The sequence below is a fragment of the Panulirus ornatus genome, chromosome 67 (assembly GCF_036320965.1).
Source record: "Panulirus ornatus isolate Po-2019 chromosome 67, ASM3632096v1, whole genome shotgun sequence".
NCBI classification, from domain to species: Eukaryota; Metazoa; Arthropoda; class Malacostraca; order Decapoda; family Palinuridae; genus Panulirus; species Panulirus ornatus.
Window position 1 is genome coordinate 10518826 of NC_092290.1, and position 26918 is coordinate 10545743.

The following is a 26918-nucleotide window of genomic DNA, read 5'->3' on the forward strand; positions in this document are numbered from 1 at the left end:
CATTAACTCTACTGAGAACTTGTGGTCAACCATAGTCATAGTTGTGTTGGTGGGACACATCCAGCAGTCCTAAGCTCCAGGCTGCCATCCAAGTCCTAAGCTCCAGGCTGCCATCCAAGATATTTGGGAAAACCTTGACCTTACATACTTCAGCATCTTTCAGTATCTGTTCCGAAGTGCCTTCAGGATTGTATTAAGGCCAAGAGAAGTCATACAAAGTATGGGGGGTGTGTGTGTGTGTGTGTGTGTGTGTGTGTGTGTTGTTACCTGTTTATTGATACCTTATATGTTGCGTCACACTAAGTCGGGCATGCCAGTTTTTCCGCCATGACTGTATATACTGATATCCTAATCAGCACGTTTTTTTTTTTTTTTTTCCGCTGTCTCCCGCGTTTGTGAGGTAGTACAAGGAAACAGACGAAAGAAATGGCCCAACCCACCCCCATACACATGCCTTGATTCAATCCACTGACAGCACGTCAACCCCGGTATACCACAGCGTTCCAATTCACTCTATTCTTTGCCCTCCTTTCACCCTCCTGCATGTTCAGGCCCCGATCACACAAAATCTTTTTTACTCCATCTTTCCACCTCCAATTTGGTCTCCCTCTTCTCCTCGTTCCCTCCACCTCCGACACATATATCCTCTTGGTCAATCTTTCCTCACTCATTCTCTCCATGTGACCAAACCATTTCAAAACACCCTCTTCTGCTCTCTCAACCACGCTCTTTTTATTTCCACATATCTCTCTTACCCTTATGTTACTTATTGGATCAAACCACCTCACACCACACATTGTCCTCAAACATCTCATTTCCAGCACATCCACCCTCCTGCGCACAACTCTATCCATAGTCCACGCCTCGCAACCATACAACATTGTTGGAACCACTATTCCTTCAAACATACCCATTTTTGCTTTCCGAGATAATGTTCTCGACTTCCACACATTCTTCAAGGCTCCCAGAATTTTCGCCCCCTCCCCCACCCTATGATCCACTTCCGCTTCCATGGTTCCATCCGCTGCCAGATCCACTCCCAGATATCTAAAACACTTCACTTCCTCCAGTTTTTCTCCATTCAAACTCACCTCCCAATTGAATTGACCCTCAACCCTACTGTACCTAATAACCTTGCTCTTATTCACATTTACTCTTAACTTTCTTCTTTTATACACTTTACCAAACTCAGTCACCAGCTTCTGCAGTTTCTCACATGAATCAGCCACCAGCGCTGTATGATCAGCGAACAACAACTGACTCACTTCCCAAGCTCTCTCATCCCCAACAGACTTCATACTTGCCCCTCTTTCCAAAACTCTTGCATTCACCTCCCTAACAACCCCATCCATAAACAAATTAAACAACCATGGAGACATCACACACCCCTGCCGCAAACCTACATTCACTGAGAACCAATCACTTTCCTCTCTTCCTACACGTACACATGCCTTACATCCTCGATAAAAACTTGGGGTACATTCCTAAAAAAAAAAAATTGAGCGCAAAGCGAAACAGCTCTCTATGGGGTTATTACACCCCTTAATATCTGGAGATGCATTCCTGGTCACATTGTTTTTTACCTGAGATATATATAGTAGTATCCCTGGGGATAGGGGAGAAGAATATTTCCCATGTATTCCCTGCATGTTGTAGAAGGCAAATAAAAGGGGAGGGAGCAGGGGGCTGGAAATCCTCCCCTCTCGTGTTTTAATTTTCCAAAAGAAGGAACAGAGAAGGGGGCCAAAGTGAAGATTTCCCTCAAAGGCTCAATCCTCTGTTCTTAATGCTACCTTGCTAATGCGGGAAATTATGAATAGTATAAAAAATATATATAGTACTGTACAAGGGGGTTCCAGGTATTATTAAACGAAGTATTACAATAACACCAGTGCTAATGAACAAATAACAATGTACAACATTGTATTACATTGTATCAAGAATGATAGTAGTTTGATGAATAGTGACTGTCAAGAGAAAAATGAGCGAGATTAGTAGCGTATCGGAGAGATGCAGTGAGAAGAGGGAAGCAGTGGATATTATACAGCTGTGCTTTGGCTGAAGCTAATCTACCTCTGCATCAATGAAATTATGATCTAGGTGGTAATAACAGAGATAGCATTGACGATATAGTTGGTGACAGAATGGTATGTGGAGCAATGCCTCCATTAGTTTCTATGGTTACACTGTCCACAGCACTGCCAGATGCTATTGATGTCTACCCATGAAACTGACTATATATAAATAAGCAACCTTGTATTCCTTCAACATTACATTACATTAAATCTAAAAAAAAATACCATAAGAAAGCAGAATGGTAAGGGCACTAAGAGTAGTGGAGAGGTGTGGTTACACGCACTGAGCCTGTTGCCACGAGCTCCTCACCTGACCTACCTTCCATTTTTCAGAGAGACTCCCCCTTGAAAAAGTCACCTTTGTTGCTGTTAACTTCATGTATGTCATGGCTGAAGCTTTATAATGTTGTCTGCATTCTTAATAATGGCTCTAAACATTCATGACGCCAATTTGAATGTAAGCGAGATAATGATCTGATACTGGCCATCAAACCTCCTTTTAAAGCTCACCTACTTTCACCACCATCTTCTCACCATTATTTCCTCTTTTCTAAAGCCTCTATATATCTTCACTGTCACCTCAACCAAGTAATGGTCAGATATCCCAAAAGTCTCTTAGCATTTATACTACATGCATATCTCCCCCTTATTAAACCAAGTATTCCCCATCCCCAGTCCTTTATCAGCACATAACTCCAGAATCTGCTCACATCACATAATACCCCTACCTCTTAATCAAACCTTAACTGCCAGAACACACATAAAAAAAATAAAAAAATATATGGCCATACACATGTACACTAGCTCCAAAAAGTATTGGTGAGGGGTGTGATCGATGGCTACTGAAAACATGTTTAACTTCCGACATGTTGGGAGGGTTGGTACATACATCCTCACAACCCCTAACTTGGTATCCAATACAGTGAGAGTTGCCATATGAGAATAAGTTTAACAGTAACGCCTGTACAGGAGGGAAAGTGAACCACCATTGCAGCTTAAGGGAATGGGGGTCAAGTTGGGAGGTTAGCCTGGGGCAGTTTATAAGTCGGACTGCTTTCTACTCAACTTTGTCAAGTAAGGATACTGAGCTAGAACCACCCCAAATGTGAGAGCATACTCCATACAAGGAAAAATCAATCCCTTGTATAAACAGAGCAACTGTTCAGAAGTTATGGCATCTAAACAGGACACCCAGTTTCTTAAAGAGGCAGACTTAGCTATTCCCATAATGTGGGATTATCAAGAAAGAGTGAATGTTACAGTAATACTAAACATGTTCAATGAGTCAAGTGGCTGAATTACATAACCATGAAAAGACAGACATGAGTTGTGAAGAGTTTTCGATAGAGACTGGTAGAAATTGGGTTTTGGAGGCATTAAACTTCACAGGATTTTGTGTACAACTGACATATCCTGTCCAAGTCTGAGTTTAATGATAAAGCTGTGTCAAGACATTATGCAGCAGGAGTGAAAGAAGAGGGAACAGAATCAAAGGATGTGGATGAATGCAGTATTGAGTCATTAGCATATGAGTGCATTGGATTATTTGTGAAGAAATGTTGAAAAAAAATAAAAAAGTGTAGGGGACAGGTCAGAACCTTGAGGGACAGTGCTGTTAATGAAGAAATGGGGGGACGCTGATCCATCAACAACCACAGAGATAGATCGGCCAGAGAGGAAATCACACACGAAGGAGCAAAAAGGAGGGAAGCCTAAAGAAAGGACCTTAGAGATAAGGCACCAATGCCACACCCTGTCAGAAGCAAGGGCAACTACATATGACTCCCCAAAATCTTTCAGGGATGATGACCAGATATTAATAAGATAGGAAACAATATCACCAGTGGAACTCGCCTAACAGAAACCATACTACTGATAAGAGAGAAGACTGGTTTTTGAGGTGTTTAGGGATATAGGAGTTGAGAAGGGATTCAAAGATTTTGGAAATGGTAGATGTCAAAGAAATAGGACAATAGTTAGAGGGGTTAGAATGGTCACCTTTCTTAGGGATGGGAGGTATCAAGGCATGTTTCTAAGAAGGAAAAGTGTTGGTTTTTAAACAAAAACAGAACAGACAAACAAGCACAGGTGCAAGTTCAGAGGCACGCTTTCAGTACACAGGGATGGATGCCATCATGACCATAAGCCTTGCTTCTGTCCAAAAAAGGTAGCACTTTTCGGACAGTCCAAAAAGAGATTATGAGAAGAAGTACAGGATTAGTACGAGGAGCATCAGGGGGTGAGGATATGTTACAGTCTACCATGGTGGAGTTAGAAGAGAACCAAGAACCAAAAAGTGTTGCTCTGTCAACATGAGAGACACTACAGTACTGTCAGAATGTAAAAGTGAGGGAAAGGTAAAGTGACAGAAATTGTCAGTGGATGATAAGTTATCAGACTTCCTTTGAATAAAAGAGCACTTCGCCTCACAAACAGCGTGCTTGCAGTGACTATGGGCAGTGTTAAAAGCTGAATGGGAGCCAGAGGAAGGAGAGTTTTTCGAAGCCTGAGGTGCTTGATCCCTTATCTGAATGGCCTCAGAACAGGAAGTTAAACCATGGGTTGGATGTAGTAGTAGTCATGGAGGAGGAGGAGGGAATAAATGTTTCCATTCCCAAGAATAACCTGCTATGTATTTGGAGGAGACAGATGCATCACATATGACAGTAATTTTCCCAGAGAAAGTCAGAAAAGAGGTTACATAGAGTTATTCCAGTCAGCCACTATTTACATTTAGAAGGGGGCTGTTGGGGGGGGTGCCATAAGAATAGATACATTTATGAGTGTGATAAGATAAACCAATTGGGGAAGAGACTATGTATATACAGTGAGATGGACTAGAAAAGAGAAACAAATCCAGAATATTAGGGAAATAGTCACAGCGGTCAGCTGTATGGGTAGGGTGGGAAATAATGCTCTAAATCATTGAGAATAAAGAACATGAGGGCTTCAATCCCTCCACCATCTGTATGGGATAAATTCAACCTATGGTGAATGTTGAATCCCTGAGGTAGATGATCTCAGCTTGTGGGTGAGAGGATGACACAGTTTTACGGCAAGAGTTTAGAGTTGAAGAAGGATGTAAAATTTGCAGAATTAGGAGAGCAACAGGCAAAACAGAAGACAAGTGTGGTAACAGGGAGACAGACTTAGAGCCACATAACATCAAAGTTTAGGAATGTCAATAACGTTGATGCAGTTATTGAAGTATTAATTTTTAGGATAAATTCATACCTTTTATGTATAAAATAATCTGTGAACGAAGGGGTTGCTTGACTTTTGTGGCCTCTTCTCCAGTTAAAGACTGGCTTCCTTACAAATACCATAGTCACAGTTATTTACTTATTTCATTTATTTATTTTGCTTTGTCTCCCACGTTTGCGAGGTAGCGCAAGGAAACAGACAAAAGAAATGGCCCAACCCACCCCCATACACAATGTACACACACACACGCCCACACACACAAATATACATACCTATACATCTCAATGTACACATATATATACACACACAGACACATACATATATACCCATGCACACAATTCACACTGTCTGCCCCTATTCATTCCCATCGCCACCTCGCCACACATGGAATACCATCCCCCTCCCCCCTTATGTGTGCGAGGTAGCACTAGGAAAAGACAACAAAGGCCCCATTCATTCACACTCAGTCTCCAGCTGTCATGCAATAATGCCCGAAACCACAGCTCCCTTTCCACATCCAGGCCCCACACAACTTTCCATGGTTTACCCCAGACGCTTCACATGCCCTGATTCAATCCACTGACAGCACGTCAACCCCGGTATACCACATCGATCCAATTCACTCTATTCCTTGCCTGCCTTTCACCCTCCTGCATGTTCAGGCCCCGATCACACAAAATCATTTTCACTCAATCTTTCCACCTCCAATTTGGTCTCCCACTTCTCCTCATTCTCTCCACCTCCGACACATATATCCTCTTGGTCAATCTTTCCTCACTCATTCTCTCCATGTGCCCAAACCATTTCAAAACACCCTCTTCTGCTCTCTCAACCACGCTCTTTTTATTTCCACACATCTCTCTTACCCTTACATTACTTACTCGATCAAACCACCTCACACCACACATTGTCCTCAAACATCTCATTTCCTGCACATCCACCCTCCTCCGCACAACTCTATCCATAGCCCACACCTCGCAACCATACAACATTGTTGGAACCACTATTCCTTCAAACATACCCATTTTTGCTTTCCGAGATAATGTTCTCGACTTCCACACATTCTTCAAGGCTCCCAGAATTTTCGCCCCCTCTCCCACCCTATGATCCACTTCCGCTTCCATGGTTCCATCCGCTGCCAGATCCACTCCCAGATATCTAAAACACTTTACTTCCTCCAGTTTTTCTCCATTCAAACTCACCTCCCAATTGACTTGACCCTCAACCCTACTGTACCTAATAACCTTGCTCTTATTCACATTTACTCTTAACTTTCTTCTTTCACACACTAACAAACTCAGTCACCACCTTCTGCAGTTTCTCACATGAATCAGCCACCAGCACTGTATCATCAGCGAACAACAACTGACTCACTTCCCAAGCTCTCTCATCCCCAACAGACTTCATACTTGCCCCTCTTTCCAAAACTCTTGCATTTACCTCCCTAACAACCCCATCCATAAACAAATTAAACAACCATGGAGACATCACACACCCCTGCCGCAAACCTACATTCACTGAGAACCAATCACTTTCCTCTCTTCCTACACGTACACATGCCTTACATCCTCGATAAAAACTTTTCACTGCTTCTAACAACTTTCCTCCCACACCATATATTCTTAATACCTTCCACAGAGCATCTCTATCAACTCTAGCATATGCCTTCTCCAGATCCATAAATGCTACATACATTCTTCAAAGCAAACACCTGATCCACACATCCTCTACCACTTCTGAAACCACACTGCTCTTCCCCAATCTGATGCTCTGTACATGCCTTCACCCTCGCAATCAATACCCTCCCATATAATTTACCAGGAATACTCAATAAACTTATACCTCTGTAATTTGAGCACTCACTCTTATCCCCTTTGCCTTTGTACAATGGCACAATGCAAGCATTCCGCCAATCCTCAGGCACCTCACCATGAGTCATACATACATTAAATAACCTTACCAACCAGTCAATAATACAGTCACCCCCTTTTTTAATAAATTCCACTGCAATACCATCCAAACCTGCTGCCTTGCCGGCTTTCATCTTCTGCAAAGCTTTCACTACCTCTTCTCTGTTTACCAAATCATTTTCCCTAACCCTCTCACTTTGCACACCACCTTGACCAAAACACCTTCATACGTTTGCTATTTCCCAAGTAACAGTGGTATGGCCAGGAAGATAAAAAGAAATGAACTTATTCATTCATCTCAACTCTTTACCTGTCATGTATAATGTACCAAAACCTGAGCCCCCTATCTACAACCAGATCCAACAGTCCTTTCTGTAGTTACCCCTGATCACTTCATATGCAATAGTTCAGTTCACTGTGAACCACATCACATCAATTAACACTATCCCTTGCACCCTCCCTTCACACCCTCCTGCATGTTCAGGCCACAAGCTTTCCTCTTAGTTTCCCCCTTTTCACTGTTCCTTCCACTTGTGTCCTGCATACCCACTTGAGTCATCCTTTCCTTACTCATCCTCTCCATGTGTCCACACCACTTCAGAACACTCTCAACAGCTCTCTCATATGTACTTTTCTTGTTAACTTACCTCTTTCTTACCCTATCATTTCAGCATGTTTTCCCCTAGTACAATGTAGGGTTTAGAGAGAGCTTCATCACACTCTTCAGCTGAATGTCTGTGTGGCCTACAAAACAGTTGCAACTTGTAACTATGGCCTTTCTAATAAAATGGACACTACTTGTTCTGTACAGATCAGCATTATGTACCAAAAAGCAAAAATATAAATCAACTTTACCTTCATTATTCATGACACTTAAATATATGTACCTCTTGGGCTGCAAGTCATTAGACTTGTACTTTGTACTCAGCGTACCCTGCAAAAACAAATGTTATACACGTGCGCTACATTCTAGAGGTTTACATCCGAATGAAATTCCACGAGTTAACCTTGAAACTATCCATTTATCCCCCTAAAGGATTCTGAACTAAATGTTGGAAGGACATTAACAGTACTGCACCTATAATGAACAATTAATGTCTTGTAAAAATTTACGACTGGTGTACATAAAATTTTTTTGCAAAAGCTTCAGAACTTAACAAAATCCAATTTAAGGTCTTACAGGGGGAATTCATGACTTAAAATGCATGCTAAAACATCCCGTGTATTATAAGGCCTTTTCATGGAAAAACAAACATAAAACTTATCTCTGTCTACGGTAGCAATCTAAATAAGCTTGCTTTGTTAGTGTGAAATGGAACACTGGTTCAATGTGACAATGCTGGCCATAAAAGATATTAACATATCTATACATTATCATTACCTACAAGTTATGTTTTACTTTTTTTTCTTAGAAATGAATGGACATTTTATGGAAATTCTTACTATCATATTCTATTCTTGGTGTTAAAAACATAAAATACCATCAGAATATTTTACTTTTTCCCTTAGAAATGAATGGACATTAAACGGAAATCTTAACTTTTATATTTTATTCCTTAGTGGTAAAAACATACAATACCATCAGAATATGAATAATAAATTTTCATAAAAATACTAAGGAAAACTAGTATTAATAATTCATTTACACCTAAAGCCTATCTAAATTTCAAAACTTTGCTTTAAAAATGAACAACTGTGAACTCATATTCAATACTAATCTTGCAAAAATCTGTTCAGTTAAAAGGAATTGTATTAGAGTATGAAAGCTACAATAAACATTTGAAATTAAAACAAACTTAACTGAACAAACTGTATTCTGCACCTGATCCCCTGTTGTCTACTATTTTGTCTTATATGCATCGATTCTACCTGTCTTTCACAAATTTGTCAAAACCATTCTGGCCATAGGTTGTCCCAAATAAACATGGCATGAGATGTTAACCTATCTTTACTTTTGAAGTAATTTGCATCTCAACTCTTCATCACACATGCCCACAAATTATTAACAGCATTTACGACTAGTGTTCTTACTGGCCACTGAAAGTGAATGATGTCGGGTGTTACTGAAACCATTTTCTTAAAGGCAGTGTGTACAGGGAAGTTGTCACTGCAATGATTGGTAGTTGTTAAGGAATTGGCAGTCCCTGGACAGAAGATATAATCATGAGAATTTCTTTATATACTAGTCACTGTATGTGTCCATCAATGACTATCAGTTCTCTGGGCCCAATGCCAACTCCTGCTGAGATTCTGATGGTGTTTGAACACAGGGTATTCAGGTTTTCAATCCTTAAAAGAAAGAAAAGTCTGTAAGTAAATAACATTAATCAAAATAAAGGAAAACTATGGATAATGATAATCTAAGAATAGTTCAGAAAAGAACTAGACTGCTCTCATATAAGCCCATACATTATTACACACAAATCAAACTATAGCTGGTCAGAAATATTCAAAGTTACAAAACAGAGGGCATTAACATTAGAGCCAACTGTGCTGGCTCACCTTCTGACAAATCAAAACAATTAAAAAGAATCATAACTTTTCTATGTACAAAAAAAAAGGAACATATAGTTACCTGATATCAACTGGGTGTCAGCAATGAAGTCTCCCGTTCTAATCAGATGAAAAGTTCTTTTATCACAGAATGTCAGAAATGCTGAGGAATTGTTCCCTGACATAATTCTGCTGAGCAGATGCTTGATGATTACTTTTGAGCAGCACAGTGAAATGTCTTTAGTTCGGCATGGTTGGGACCAAGCAACTGCTGGAGTAACAACTTTATAAAGCGTAGATACTTCACACTAACAAGGATTCTGATGGTTTAGTAAAGTCCAAAAATGCAGCACTCTTATGTTAAAGGAGCTCCTTGTTCAATGAACTGAATGCAGTAAGAGTGGCTGTAAATAAAATCACTGTAAACGAAGCCAACTTTACCAAAGACAAATTCCTGAAGAATTTTTCTTGCCAAATCTGGTATCAAGAGGGCATCATCCATCATCACACCTTTGTTGCATCACTTTTATCCACTAACATATCACACATCAAGTTAAAAGATCACCAACTTCACTACACCCTGAGCGTTTAACTTAGCAGAGCTATAATACAGTTATAACGAGATTTTTTGATGAGGGGAGACGGGGAGTAGTGTAAAAATAGTGGGAAAAGTATGGAATATTAACATGTTGGAGTCCAAATAAACAATAAATAATAACATAAACCATATGATAAGTGTCATGATGAAACTATGTATACCTTTAGAAGCTGTGGAGAAATTATATATGGGGTTTATACTATTATATATAACATGGGAGACAGCGACAAAGTGTGATAAATAAAATAAAATATATTTGGTCTCCTGCTTCTACTTGTTCCCTCTACCTCTGACATATACATCGTCTTTGTCAATCTTTCCTCACTCATTCTCTCCATGTGTTCAAACCATTTCAACACACCCTCTTCTGCTCTCTCAAGGAGAACTAAGTGCCACCAAGCAAGACATGTCAACATCAAACGGGGTATTGCTTATAGCAATCTTCAAAAATATGCACTCACTGGAAGTTTATTTCTCCCGAGCCACACTGAGGACCATATTACTTGTCTCTAGGTTGATTAATTTTTCTTTCCACAAGTCCTTTACCTTTTTCAGAGAAATATAGTTTTTTACATGAAAAACACCCAATTTTCAAGAGACCATAAAATAAAACCAGAAATGGAATAAAGCATTGATACAAATGAACTTCCTTTGTTGACTGCATCTTTTACAGTGCTTGATGTGTATTTCACCAACTATACTGCACTCCTCTTGAATTCTGGGGCTATCCAGTGATAACTGGTTTTGGGATACCCACAGTTCTCCTTGACCAAAATTTTTGTCATACTAGGTAAAATTTTGTTCTTCCCCAAACCACTGATACCCGATGTAAAGACATTTCACTCTAATGGCTCAGTATCCGGAATTCTATGATGTATACCAGCCTCATGCAGCCTATTTCTTACAGTCTGGATTCCAATCTTAAGTCCAGTTTTGTGCTTAATGGCAAATGCACTGGTTGATGGTTGTTGTTTAGCAGTGGCAATTATTAACTCATCTTGCTCCCTGGTGGTGCGGCGGGGAGCTCCACGTCTTGGCAAATTTTCTATGTTGTTTGTCTCTTCCTGCCTCTTCATCCACCGATAAACAGTCCGTTTGTGTATGTTAAGTCTACGGGAGATTTCTCTTGCTGGAACATTAGCCATCCGTAATGTTATAATTGCCTCTCGTTGAGCTGTAGACGTCTCCCTTCTTGCTTTCATATGATCCAGCTTGAGTGGAGCCATTTTCCTTCCCACCTAAGTCAATGTCCATCATGGTGGTGAATATGAAAAATATGCTTTACGTATCCAATAAAGATGGCATAAATGTGTTAAGAATATAATTTCAATTCATATTCTTAATTCAATACTTACATGAGCTTAACTCAATTAATGAATACCTATTCATCTTGACATCCAATATCATCCCCATCTGTTATCCATAACTGTCCCATAGCAATAACCTGGCATACCATCATTTCTTCTTGAAATAAATTAAGTTTTGAATAGATGATTCACTCTTATCATATTCAAATGAAAAACTGTTTTAGCCTTTATTTTACTATTTCATAAGACTGTGTTCCACGTTGAAAAAATAAAAGCAAAAATTAAGTGCAGCATTAGTAACCAAATACCAATTGAAAGCTTCTGGATACTGACTTTCTTTTTTGGTCAACTGTACATCCAAAACTGTCACAAATTTACCATTCAAACAACCTTACATGATAGCAGTGCATAGTGGTCACCATAACAGAATTCATGGTCAAAAGTCTAAGGTCTTGTTTATAATGTTTAACCTGAATATATTTTGTATTTCGTTTCTAAGCCAGTAGCGTTCTGTAGTATTTATGTAATTAGTGATTATTATCCAATTTTCTAATTCAATACTCAAATTCTACATGAAAACACAAAATGAACTTAGAATTTTGTATATATTCATTGCATTGTATTCATTGTATAAATTATAGCTTACATATATATAGTAATGTGTTAAGAAAACAAGAATAAATATAGAATAAAGAAAACATTTGTATATCATTATTACAAAGACATCAAAGTAGAGTGAGTGAGTAAAAAGATCGGGTGCTTCCCAACTTACAATTTTTCAACTTTATCATGGTGCGATAGTGAAACACATTAAGCAGAAACTGTACTTCAAATTTTGAATTTTGATCTTTTCCTGGGATAGTAATATGCAGAACGATACTCTTTTGTGATGCTGCTCAGCAGTAGTGAGCCGCACCTTACAGTCAGCCAAGCGATCACAAGTGAAAACAACCGTTACTCTACTGTGTAATATGTTGCCAACTTTTTAAATTTGTGTTCTGGCATCCCACCATGTTTACAAAACACCCATCTGTGTCTCCTGCCTCTGGTAAGAAGAGGAGGGAAACTACTCGTGATGAAATTAAAGATAACTGCCCAGCAAGAAAGCCGCAAGCCAGTAATGGCCATCACACACGAGTTAGGACTTACACAATCGACAATCTTGACCATCTTAAAGGGTAAGAAGCGAATCAGTGAGGTAGTGAAATCTTCACCAGTTAAATCCACTGTCATCAAAAAGAAATGAACTGGGCCAGTCAATACTACGGAAAAAATTACTTGTCACGTGGATGGAAGACCAGTTACATGAAGCGAATACCACTTAGCCTACTGATGATCCAGGATAGGGCAAGAAGTCTTTTCAATATGCTAAAACGGCATCATCACTGTCTCCATCCTCCTCATCACCATATGATTCAAAATCATCACTTGCTAGATCTACAGCAAAGTTAATTTCAGCCAATATGTCTAGGAGTTCATGTGAAAATTTCCTGGGTGTTGATGTGACCACATGTCTTCTTTTAACTGGGCACTTTCCGGCGAACAGATGGTATAACACTTCATCGGGATACATCACTATGTGAGGTGCTAGGCAGGGTAGTGGGTGACCAATCTTTACCTTCCATTGTCTTGGATAATACAGACATGAACCGTGACCAGGCGAGCACGGGTGGCTGTTTACAAGCATGTCCAAACAGAGAGCATGATAGTACAGGTCAGAGGTGCAACATCACCCAATTTCATCTTACAATTACGATGGAAAATGGCCAGCATTACGTAATGTTGCCTGCCTACTACTGTATGAACGTTAGAAAAAAGCTAATACTGGTGCTGACCCAGGATGGGCAAGTGAGGGTAGCTGTTTACAGGAATGGGTAAACAAAGGTCATGATAGTAGATGACAGTGATGCCACAGCCAAAATTCAAACAATTATGACAAAATAGTCCAACAGTACGTACCTTTGCCCGTCTCCTACTGTATGAATGTTAGGTAACGTCGCCTGCCACAGTAGGGTTAATGTATCGCATTCTGTCTTACGAGAGCAGCCATTCCTTTTTTAGAAATCAACCTATGGGGCCAGAAGTAAATAGTAAATGGAGCTGGGTTGTTCCACAAGTGTTTTTCATCCTTTTACACATAGGCATAATGGGTATAGGGAGGCTGAAATATATTTTCTTCACTTATCCCATCAAATCTACCCTTATTGTATTTCATGTCATAAACAGAATGACATCCACACTTCCATAATGATTCGAAGTTGTTGATCTTTTCACTTTATTACCAGCAAGAATGTCAACTGTGGGATGCTTAACTATTGGTAATTTTGGTGGTGTGATCACCAAGTGTCTCAAGGGGAATAAATACTTTGAAATCCTAAATTGTAATAATATTTGGATGGCATTTGTGTCTTAAAAGATTTCTTTGTATGATGGATATATTTTACAATTTTCCTTGTTCATTTCTCATGTATTTATGGTTATCTTCAGTAAGATTAGTATTCATTAAGATTGTAAAGCCATGTCCACATGGTCGAGCAGTGTCCGTCGGGCACAAAGGCTTTGCCCTTGTACGAGCAGTTTCAGCGGGCAAACCATCAAACTGTCCGCTCCCAGCGCCAATAGAGGGCAGTGGATGGAGGTCTTCCGTCACTGCCAAACGCACGAGGTAAGGTGCAGGCAGATCCACTGACTACCACGTTATTAGTACACCATGTCCACACCGAGTACTAGTGCATATTGGTCACGACAAGACACTATAACTTTGATATATATAAATCACATGAATGTCTGTGGAATGTAAGGTGTTCTGATAACAGAAATAGAGACAAACATGCTGCAGCAATAAGGGATATAGCACAGACAATAAGCAGGAGTGTTAATGATGTAAAAAAGAAATTGGATTCCCCCAGAAACCAACATCGGTGAGAATTGAGGCTAATGTGCACATCGAAGAAATCAGGAGCTGGGTCAGATGAAATTCATACACCCAAGTTGTGGTGCTTTGACATATTGTCATTCCTGAATGATGGTGATTCTGTGCGGCCAGCTGTGTCGAATAAGTCAAGCACCGCGAGCAACCAGACTACAGAAACAGTATCCGAGGATGTTTCTGATTCCGAGGTACGTATGTACTTACTATTCTCTCAATCTCTAAGTATATAACCAATTTTCAATCATATGCTTCACATAAAGCCACGTCCACACGGTCGAGCTGTGCCTGGCAGGGCAAAGTCTGCAGACTATGCCCTCGTAAGGTGTCCACACAGCTGTCTGTGGTGGTTGGAGGGCAGTCGGACGCCAGCAGTTGTTGTGAGCGAGTGGTTCATTACGGTACGATCACCATGGTGCGCGCCATACTTTGAAAGAAGATAGCACTATATTCTATCATAATTGGTGCCTGCATTAAAAAAAAAAACAAGAGACCACAGAGACGTGTCTGGTGCTGGGAGTGGTTGCAGAGACGTGAAAGAATGAGTAGCTCTGTGACAATCCTACGTGAATTGCATGAGGAAAATGAAACTTTGTTCCGCAACTACGTGCGGATGGATATAAACAGTTTTTATACTCTTGTATCGAAAGTGGAAAGCTACATTCAGAGGCAAGAGACAAATATGAGGCAAAGCATTACACCAGCAGCACATGTAGAGGCAACTCTCAGATACCTGGCTACTGGATGTTGCTACACATCCCTTCAATACAGTACAAGGATATCCAAGCAGTCTGTCCATCATCATACCAGAAACCTGTGATGCTATATATGAAGCTCTGAAGGATGATTACATGAAGGTAAGCTATGTAGATAGTAATGAGACCCTACTAATGAAACTGAGAAATTCATGTATACATTGAGCCATAAACTATACCATACTCGTACCATGAGGTTCCACTCTCCCAAATGAACCCTATACACAAAACACCACCGTGCGAATCACAGACATACTGTACTATTTAGGGTAATATATCACTTCATATTAAATACCTGTATTTGTTTATGAAAAGTACAACATAACGTAAACCCTGAAAATATGATACATATCCTATGTAATAATATCATATATAATACAACTAATGCACGCATTCCGCCAATCCTCAGGCACCTCACCATGAGTCATACATACATTAAATAACCTTACCAACCAGTCAACAATACAGTCACCCCCTTTTTTAATAAATTCCACTGCAATACCATCCAAACCTGCTGCCTTGCCGGCTTTCATCTTCCGCAAAGCTTTTACTACCTCTTCTCTGTTTACCAACTCATTTTCCCTAACCCTCGCACTTTGCACACCACCTCGACCAAAACACCCTATATCTGCCACTCTATCATCAAACACATTCAACAAACCTTCAAAATACTCACTCCATCTCCTTCTCACATCACCACTACTTGTTATCACCTCCCCATTTGCGCCCTTCACTGAAGTTCCCATTTGCTCCCTTGTCTTACGCACTTTATTTACCTCCTTCCAGAACATCTTTTTATTCTCCCTAAAATTTAATGATACTCTCTCACCCCAACTCTCATTTGCCCTTTTTTTCACCTCTTGCACCTTTCTCTTGACCTCCTGTCTCTTTCTTTTATACGTCTCCCACTCAATTTCATTTTTTCCCTGCAAAAATCGTCCAAATGCCTCTCTCTTCTCTTTCACTAATACTCTTACTTCTTCATCCCACCACTCACTACCCTTGTTCTATAACTTTATCTGTGTCGTCCGATACCCGAGCCTTCTTGGTGGGTCTTTTCCTAGCTCTCCAACAACTGAATGCATTGCCATCTACACACGACTGCAAAGAAGATTTTGGTAATGTTGTTGCAAACGGTCTACGACAGATGCATGGTGACAATAAAATATATGCCGAAAAATTAATTCATGATGTAACATGTATGGGTAAACTCGGTAAACTAACATCGTCGACAAAGTTGACCGAATAAGGTGAAACATGTCAGGGGTGGAGCAGGTGAGTAGGTACGACTGGATTAAAATGTGCACCGAATAGGAAAGAAATTAGTAAGTGGTACATGCAAATAAATGAAGATTCTTTGATAATTTGGTAAAGGTGCAATATGTACTAGATAGATAATTAGTTGTATTATATATGATATTATTACATAGGATGTGTATTATATTTTCAGGGTTTACGTTATGTTGTACTTTTCATAAACAAATACAGGTATTTAATATGAAGTGATGATAGAGTTGATAGAGATGCTCTGTGGAAGGTTTTAAGAATATATGGTGTGGGAGGTAAGTTGTTAGAAGCAGTGAAAAGTTTTTATCGAGGATGTAAGGCATGTGTACGTGAAGGAAGAGAGGAAAAGGACTGGTTCTCAGTGAATGTAGGTTGGCGGCAGGGGTGCGTGATGTCTCCATGGTTGTTTAATTTGTTTATGGATGGGGTTGTTAGGGAGGTGAATGCAAGAGTTTTGGAAAGAGGGGCAAGTATGCAGTCTGTTGTGGATGAGAGAGCTTGGGAAGTGAGTCAGTTGTTGTTCGCTGATGATACAGCGCTGGTGGCTCATTCATGTAAGAAACTGCAGAAGGTGGTGACTGAGTTTGGTAAAGTGTGTGAAAGAAGAAAGTTAAGAGTAAATGTGAATAAGAGCAAGGTTATTAGGTACAGTAGGGTTGAGGGTCAAGTCAATTGGGAGGTAAGTTTGAATGGAGAAAAACTGGAGGAAGTAAAGTGTTTTAGATATCTGGGAGTGGATCTGGCAGCGGATGGAACCATGGAAGTAAATCATAGGGTGGGGGAGGGGGCGAAAATTCTGGGAGCATTGAAGAATGTTTGGAAGTCGAGAACATTATCTCGGAAAGCAAAAATGGGTATGTTTGAAGGAATAGTGGTTCCAACAATGTTGTAGGGTTGCGAAGCGTGGGCTATGGATAGAGTTGTGCGCAGGAGGGTGGATGTGCTGGAAATGAGAGGTTTGAGGACAATATGTGGTGTGAGATGGTTTGATCAAGTAAGTAATGTAAGGGTAAGAGAGATGTGTGGAAATAAAAAGAGTGTGGTTGAGAGAGCAGAAGAGGGTGTTTTGAAATGGTTTGGTCACATGGAGAGAATGAGTGAGGAAAGATTGACAAAGAGGATATATGTGTCAGAGGTGGAGGGAACGAGGAGAAGTGGGAGACCAAATTGGAGGTGGAAAGATGGAGTGAAAAAGATTTTGAGTGATCGGGGCCTGAACATGCAGGAGGGTGAAAGGCGGGCAAGGAATAGAGTGAATTGGAACGATGTGGTATACCGGGGTCGACGTGCTGTCAATGGATTGAACCAGGGCATGTGAAACGTTTGGGGCAAACCATGGAAAGTTGTGTGGGACCTGGATGTGGAAAGGGAGCTGTGGTTTCGGTGCATTATTACATGACAGCTAGAGACTGAGTGTGAACGAATGGGGCCTTTGGTGTCTTTTCCTAGCACTACCTTGCACACATGAGGGGGGAGGGGGTTGTTATTCCATGTGTGGCGGGGTGGCGATGGGAACAAGTAAAGGCAGACAGTATGAATTATGTACATGTGTATATATGAATATGTCTGTGGGTGTATATATGTGTGTACATTGAGATGTATAGGTATGTATATTTGCGTGTGTGGACGTGTATGTATATACATGTGTATGTGGGCGGGTTGGGCCATTCTCTCATCTGTTTCCTTGCGCTACCTCGCAAACGCGGGAGACAGCGGCAAAAAAAAAAAAAAAAAAAAAAAAAAAAAAAAAAAAAAAAAAACCTAGATAGTACAGTATGTCTGTGATTCGCACGGTGGTGTTTTGTGTATAGGGTTCAATTGGGAGAGTGGAACCTCATGGTATGAGTATGGTATAGTTTATGGCTCAATGTATACATGAATTTCTCACAATTTCATTAGTAGGATCTCATTACTATCTACATAGCTTACCTTCATGTAATCATCCTTCAGAGCTTCTTGTATAGCATCACAGGTTTCTGGTATGATGATGGACAGACTTTGCTTGGATATCTTTGTACTGTATTGAAGGGATGTGTAGCAACATCCAGTAGCCAGGTATCTGAGAGTTGCCTCTACATGTGCTGCTGGTGTAATGCTTTGCCTCATATTTGTCTCTTGCCTCTGAATGTAGCTTTCCACTTTCGATACAAGAGTATAAAAACTGTTTATATCCATCCGCACGTAACTGCGGAACAAAGTTTCATTTTCCTCCTGCAATTCACTTAGGATTGTCACAGAGCTACTCATTCTTTCATGTCTCTGCAACCACTCCCAGCACCAGACACGTCTCTGTGGTCTCTTTTTTTTTAATGCAGGCACCAATTATGATAGAATATAGTGCTATCTTCTTTCGAAGTATGGCGCGCACCATGGTGATCGTACCGTAATGAACCACTCGCTCACAACAACTGCTGGCGTCCGACTGCCTTCTAACCACCACAGACAGCTGTGTGGACACCTTACGAGGGCATAGTCTGCAGACTTTGCCCTGCCAGGCACAGCTCAACCGTGTAGACGTGGCTTAAGGACTTATGTTGAAAATTTTCTGGCATAATTTTGAGACAGATGTTTCCATCTTTACAAAAATTCATTTGACTTGCATACGCTATTGTGCTAAATAACTGGAGCGGATATTTTCTGTTGTTCTTTTCAACCACTCACTCATTTTCCCTAGCTGCATCATTTTTCTATAACTTAATTTCACAATTTAGCCATGTTTGGTGTTTTTTCCTAAAAACAGATGCATTACATGATGATCCCTGCTAGTGCTTACTGAAGAGCAATTTCAGTAGCTTGAACGCAGCCTCATGAATCGAGTTCTTGTGCCCATAAGCTCTGACATTCTTTGACTACATGTTTTATGACTTCATCAAATGTACGGCCATTTCTGTCATTGAAGTAGGTGTCTATAAATTCTTTCAGATTCATCGTAATTTCCATCTTTAAGATATGCATTTTTCAGTCAATTATATAAATAGAAATCAAGTCTGTCCTTATATAAAAAAAACTTAGTTTCAATATATAATGGGTAACTATCATATTTAAGATATCCATCATTCAGCAGTTCTTTTGCTGAACTGACATATTACCATATTTCTCTATTACAAATCAGATGAGATCTCTACATATTCACTAATATTTCAGAAGAGTATCTAATATATAATTGATAAGTAAAACCATTTAATTACCTTTGAAGCTGGAAGAGCCAAGATCTACGAAAGGTGATGTTCTGCAAGCAGCAGAGAGAAAACAACACTATACAGAAAACACCAGGATGTGGAGAGTGGGTGGTTTCAACTGCAGTTACATTCAACAAAGCTAAATGTTTAAAATGTAAGGCCAAATACATGAAGATTTGCAGAAAATTCCAACTATGATTATATATAGGTTCTTCTGTCTTTTGTATGTAAAGCTATCTTTTGAATGTAAGGTCATGACTGTACTTTGGTGTACTTTTAAGGTGTTATTGTTTTACCAAGGTCATTAAGATTACCTATTAGTAGGGATGTTTCTGGAAGGTTACATTTTCATAGATGTCATCAACCTATATCATATTCATAAAGCTGTATTAATACCATAGGCGTGCTTTTATGATCTTGACATCAAATTGAAGATTTATCAATTTTCATAGTTATTTTTTTCTCTCACTTAGGACACTCACAAAAACACTGCAAACTATTGTTTCACATTGACTTATGGTAGGTAACTTCATGTGAATATTTTTACCAATACTTAGGAGATTGGACTTTTGGCCATGAATTTTTGATTTGAGACCACTGGTATGCATCTCAAGAAACTTGAGGGAATAATAACATTGGTAAATTGATCACTATTTCATAAGTCTAATCTCATCATTCACTTATGCATGTATAATAGAAAAAAGATAGGCCTAAGTGTGTTAAAAACTGATAATTATCATACAATTCACACCTGGTTATTCTCTGCAAGTACAACCCTGTTCAACTAGAAGGTATCAAGAAAGCACCTACTATAGTGCTAAAGTGTAAAAAGTCAACAAGGAAAATTAGTTAACAGTTTTCTAGTTGCTAAGACTAAAGAATGTAATTACTGGTTGCTAAAATTTAACATTTAACACACATGAGAATCCAAATCTTATGCACTGGCCCCCAACTACACCTATCAAAACTGATATGACAGGATCATACCAGTTTCAAAAATTTACTAAAAAATCAAACAAAAGCAAAACTGCCTGAACTTTATGCATAAAAGAGCATCCTCACAAACTGACTTACTAATAAGATTATTCCCCTCCCATTCATCTAGTTAGTTGTATCCTGACACTGAAGAGCCATACTGCATTTTTCCTTACGACAAATTTTTTGACAACAATTTTTCACATGAAATCAACCTCATTCTATGTAATTTTTGTTGTTCTTTCTCACACACACACACACACACACACACACAAAAAAAAAAAAAAAAAAAAAAAATCATTATGCATTGTGGATTTCTGCCAACTAAATACAAAGTTCAGAACCAGGAGATGTGGAACATCTAAGGTAAAACATGGAAAGGTCTGTGGGGCCTGGATGTGGATAGGGAGTTGTGGTTTCGGTGCATTACACATAACAGCTGGATACCGAGTGTGAGAGAATTAGGCCTTTTTCATTTGTTTCTTGGTGCTAACGGGAATGAATGAAGGTGAGCAAGTATGAATATGCATATGTCCAAATAATTTCAACACACACTCTTCTGCTCTCTCAACCACACGCTTTTTATTACCTTGCATCTCTTACCAATTCTCACTTAATCAATCAAACCACCCTCACCCCAAATATTGTCCTCAAACATTTCATTTCCAACACATATCCACCCTCCTCCATACAACACTACCTACAGCCCATGCCTCGCAACCATATAATATTGTTGGAACCACTATTCCTTCAAACCCTTTTTTGCTCTCTGAGATAACGTTCTCTCTTTCTACACATTCTTTATTGCTCTCTGAGATAACGTTCTCTCTTTCTACACATTCTTTATTGCTCCCAGAACCTTCATCCCCTCCAACAGCCTGTAATTCACTTCCACTTCTATGGTTCCATTTGCTGCGAAATCCACTACCCAGATATCTAAAACATTTCACTTTCTCCAATTAAGCTTACATCCCAACTAACTTGTCCCTCAACCCTGCTGAACCTAATAACCTGGCTTGTCCCTCAACCCTGCTGAACCTAATAACCTTACTCTTACACAAACACTCTCAACTTTCTCCTTTCATACACATTTCCAAACTCAGTCACCACCACCTGCAGTTTCTCACTTGAATCAGCCAGCCACCAGTGCTGTATCATTGGTGAACAACTGACACTTCCCAGGCCCTCTCATCCCCAATAGACTGCATACTCACCCCTCTCTCCAAAACCCTTGCATTTACCTCCCTAATCAACCCATCCATAAACAAACAGACCTTCACTGAGAACCAATCACTTTCCTCTCTTCCTACTAATACAAATACTTTACATCCTTGATAAAAACTTTTCACTGCCTCTAGCAGCTTAACTCCCACATCACATACTCTTGAGACCTTCCACAAAGCATCTCTTATCAACCCTATCGTATGCCTCCTCCAGATCCATAAATGTTAAATACAAATCCATCTGTTTTTCTATGTATTTCTCACATATATTCTTCAAAATAAACAGATGATCCACACAACCTCTATCACTTCTAAAACCACACTGCTCCTCCCCAATCTGATGCTCTGTACATGCCTTCACCCTCTCAATTAATACCCTCCCACACAATTTTCCAGGATTACTCAACAAACTTATGCCTCTTCAGTTTGAAAACTCACCTTCAACCCCTTTGCCTTTGCACAATGGCACTATACATGCATTCCCACAATCCTCAGTCACTTCACCATGATCCATACATACAATGAATATCCTTACCAACCAATCAGTAACACAGTCTTTTCTTTCTTTCATACTATTCGCCATTTCCCGCGTTAGCAAGGTAGCGTTAAGAACAGAGGACTGGGCCTCTGAGGGAATATCCTCACCTGGCCTCGTTCTCTGTTCCTTCTTTTGGAAGTAACACAGTCATCCCCTTTATTAATAAATTCAACTAAAATATCATCCAAACCCACCGCCTTGCCGGATTTCATCTTCTGCAAGGCTTTCACCACTTGGTGAAATTGGTAACTGAATATGGATAATGCTATACCTGATAAACTTTAAATGAAGACAAATTTTTCCAAAACTGTTCCCTCTCTCTTTGTTGTTACTTTTTCTATATTCTTTATTGCTACAATGGTTAGTGTATGAATTTAATCATCTCATGGTGGTTTTTAGAATTTTGCTACCATGAACACTAATAATAGCTTTAAGCAATTTTCAAAGAAAAACAAAGTCCATCCCCATGAACACATATAGTTTACTACTCTTAAACAAGACTGGAAATAAACAATGATGTAATCTTTATATATAATAAAAGTACTATACTGATAAAATAAATATAATAAAAATATTTTTTTTCATTTCTATTTTGCTTTGTCGCTGTCTCCCGCGTTTGCGAGGTAGCGCAAGGAAACAGACGAAAGAAATGGCCCAACCCACCCCCATACACATGTATATACATACACGTCCACACACGCAAATATACAAACCTATACATCTCTACGTACACATACATACACACACAGACATATACACATGTACATAATTCATACTATCTGCCCCTATTTATTCCCATCGCCACCTCGTCACACATGGAATAACATCCCCCTCCCCCCTCATGTGTGCAAGGTAGCACTAGGAAAAGACAACAAAGGCCACATTCGTTCACACTCAGTCTCTAGCTGTCATGCAATAATGCACCGAAACCACAGCTCCCCTTCCACATCCAGGCCCCACAGAACCCTCCATGGCCCACCCCAGACACTTCACATGCCCTGATTCAATCCACTGACAGCACGCCGGCCCCGGTATACCACATCGATCCAATTCACTCTATTCCTTGCCCACCTTTCACCCTCCTGCATGTTCAGGCCCCAATCACTCAAAATCTTTTTCACTCAATCTTTCCACCTCCAATTTGGTCTCCCACTTCTCCTCATTCCCTCCACCTCCGACACATATATCCTCTTGGTCAATCTTTCCTCACTCATTCTCTCCATGTGCCCAAACCATTTCAAAACACCCTCTTCTGCTCTCTCAACCACGCTCTTTTCATTTCCACACATCTCTCTTACCCTTACATTACTTACTCGATCAAACCACCTCACACCACACATTGTCCTCAAACATCTCATTTCCAGCACATCCACCTTCCAGCGCCCAACTCTATCCACAGCCCACGCCTCGCAACCATACAACATTGTTGGAACCACTATTCCTTCAAACATAACCATTTTTGCTTTCTGAGATAATGTTCTCGACTTCCAAACATTCTTCAAGGCTCCCAGGATTTTCGCCCCCTCCCCCACCCTATGATTCACTTCCGCTTCCATGGTTCCATCCGCTGACAGATCCACTCCCAGATATCTAAAACACTTTACTTCCTCCAGTTTTTCTCCATTCAAACTTACCTCCCAATTGACTTGACCCTCAACCCTACTGTACCTAATAACCATGCTCTTATTCACATTTACTCTTAAATTTCTTCTTTCACACACTTTACCAAACTCAGTCACCACCTTCTGCAGTTTCTCACATGAATCAGCCACCAGTGCTGTATCATCAGCGAACAACGTTTTATAAAAATTTTGCCTTTTGATGCGGTTATATATCTGAGGGAGTTGCATGGGGTGTGGAAGGTTAGGAAGAGGAGCAGATGGCTGCACTAATTACAACTGCTGTGCACCACTTACCCCTAACAGGGAAGAGGCAGCAGGTGAAGTCATGATGCTGGGCACTGATTGTCTCCCCTGCAATATCCAGGCAGCACAACCAAATGCCAAGAAAATGGACTAAGGTATACAGAAACTGCCATACAATTTAGGGTCATTATCTTTGCCATTAGCGTTGGGTTCACAGAGTGCCACGGTATCATCATGTTCTTCATCGCCTAAAGCAAGGACTAAATGCTGGCCACATGCACACATACAACAGATATTGTAAAAGCACTGTACAAATGTGATGTGTTGAAAGGGGACTTATAATCGTGAAATATAACAAACACCACAGTAATAACACAACACTTTGCATCACTTACATAGATGGATCAGATGTTTATTATATGCAAAGGGGCATTTACTGTGAGACAATAACAGCTCACAAACAAAAGAATGCTACAAGTTTCAACTTGTGAAATATCATAAAATACACCAAAAAACACTTACAAGCAGTCTTACAGAAGAATTTTACAGCACAATTGTGGGAAGAAGTATGCAATTGGGACTAGACGAGATTTTTAAGGGACAAGCACAAAGCTCTTTCCGACATGGCTGCTAGGATTTTTCTAATGCACTTATGACGCACACTCTGTTGGGCTCCCATATACCTCAGTAAAGCTGAATTAACATGAGAGAGTAGGCTTCGAAGAATGACACGCCAAACATTCATGCACCACTTAGAATTCCTCAATTTTGGTCAAATCTTTTTCCACACGAGTGACGCAAATGTCACATATGGTGCCAATCTGATTAGACAAGACCTTGACATGACTATCACATAATAGTATGCGAGGATGTTAAGAAACTCTCAATAATACAAATCATACCTTAACCCATTGGAAACTGAAGTTCAAATACACACCTCGGAATCCTCCCTTCTCTCTGGACCCTGTGTGCCCAAGACTCTTTCTTCTAGAGGAATGTCACCAACATATGTGTAGCCAGTCAATGGTTGAAACCATGGTTCCTGTGTCCCAAAGTTAGCCTGAGAAAAGACAAAATACATTAAAGCTCTCAAAAAAAGAGTGAGAAAGAGAGAACTTATACCAACCTGAATATACTATCTCTGGCAGAAGACAATTTATGCTCAATCATATGAAATTCTTGAGCTAATTGGGAGTACACATGGAGCCATAGGAGCTGCAGTGAGATAGTGAGTGGGCGAGAGAGACAGGTATGTGTGTGTGTGTGTGTACGCATGAAGGTCCTAGGTATCTTGAGGAGTGCGTGAAAGAAATCATAATATTTAAAGGTAAAGACTGATAAGTATGAAAGTATAAGTCCCTATATATGTGAGTAATCACTTATTTGTACTGTATGGAAAGGAGTTTTCTGGACATGGGACCTGTCTCTTAAACATTCTTTACTATCATACAAACTCAAATTCATGTACACTGTCTGAATCAACAATATCCTATCATCACATTATGTTCATTCACTGCTCATATCATAAATATCTCAACATGCTTTCTAACAAATTTCTTACTTTCATGTTATGTCCTCTGGTTACCCAATCTCAAAAGCTCTCAAAGAACTGTCCACTGTTCATGTTGTTCATCTGATTTATAAATCTGCAGGTTATACTTAGGTCTGCCCTCACTCTCCTTTCTTCCAAGGTGGGCAAATTTACAGTGTCCTGGCTTTCCTTATAACTTGCCTCTCTAAAATCTGGTACCATCTCTGTTGCCCTCCTCTGGACCTTCTCTTATCAACTCTTTGTGCTTCTTTAGGTACAGTGACCAAACCATGAAGCATATGCTAGTTTTGGCCTTATGTAGAATACAAATAGCTTGCTAAATATTTCCTTATTCACATACTTGAAAAACTATTCTGTTATCTGCCATCAAACAGTTGGTCTCCTTACGTAATTTCCTATATGGAACTCTGGCAACAGGTTAGAGATGATGTCAACTCCTGAGTACTTCTCACACACAATCCTGAAGCTTATCTCCTGCTAGACAATAACCATATTGGTGCCTTCTCCTTCGTCACATCCTCATTACTTTATTCTTGCTTGGGTTGAAATTCATCAGTCATGTTCTATGCCTACTCTGGAGTCTGTTTTCATCCCCATGTCCCATGTAAGTCTTGTCCACCCCAATGTATTTAGAAGGTGATACACAGATAGGACTCATTGTAGGGAACAAGCATATGACATTCTCAGGGTGAAATCATCATATATCAGGTCGCTGAGACTAGCGTTTCTAATGGTGTAAGCACCAAAAGTCCATCCCAGTGTGTTTTAGGCTATCTTGAGGAACCTATGTTTTTTCTGTACAGTAGGCTGCCATTTCATTTTGGGAATTTTACAAATGAGCACTGTAATTTGTCTACCTGCGCTTCAAGATGGTTGGTTCTTACCTTTCTAAGGAGGAGCAAACTCGGCTTCTAACCTGGAAGCACAAAAATGTGTGTACGCTTGAGATTTCTAGGCACACACACACACAATCAGAAGGCTGCTTACTGTAACACCTCATCAGTGCCTTGCTTTAATCAGATCAAAAA

At 39.9% G+C, this 26918-nt stretch overlaps 1 protein-coding gene across 14 annotated transcripts in view; it reads right to left on the reverse strand.

The window, feature by feature from the left end:
• LOC139747144 (heterogeneous nuclear ribonucleoprotein U-like protein 1) overlaps positions 1 to 26918 on the reverse strand; it is a 128737-nt gene that overhangs the window by 62992 nt on the left and 38827 nt on the right. For all 14 annotated transcript variants that reach the window (XM_071659083.1, XM_071659082.1, XM_071659080.1 and 11 more), the window contains one exon: positions 25276 to 25398. In XM_071659083.1, the coding sequence (XP_071515184.1) occupies positions 25276 to 25398 (123 nt within the window). The remainder of the gene's footprint in view (positions 1 to 25275; positions 25399 to 26918) is intronic.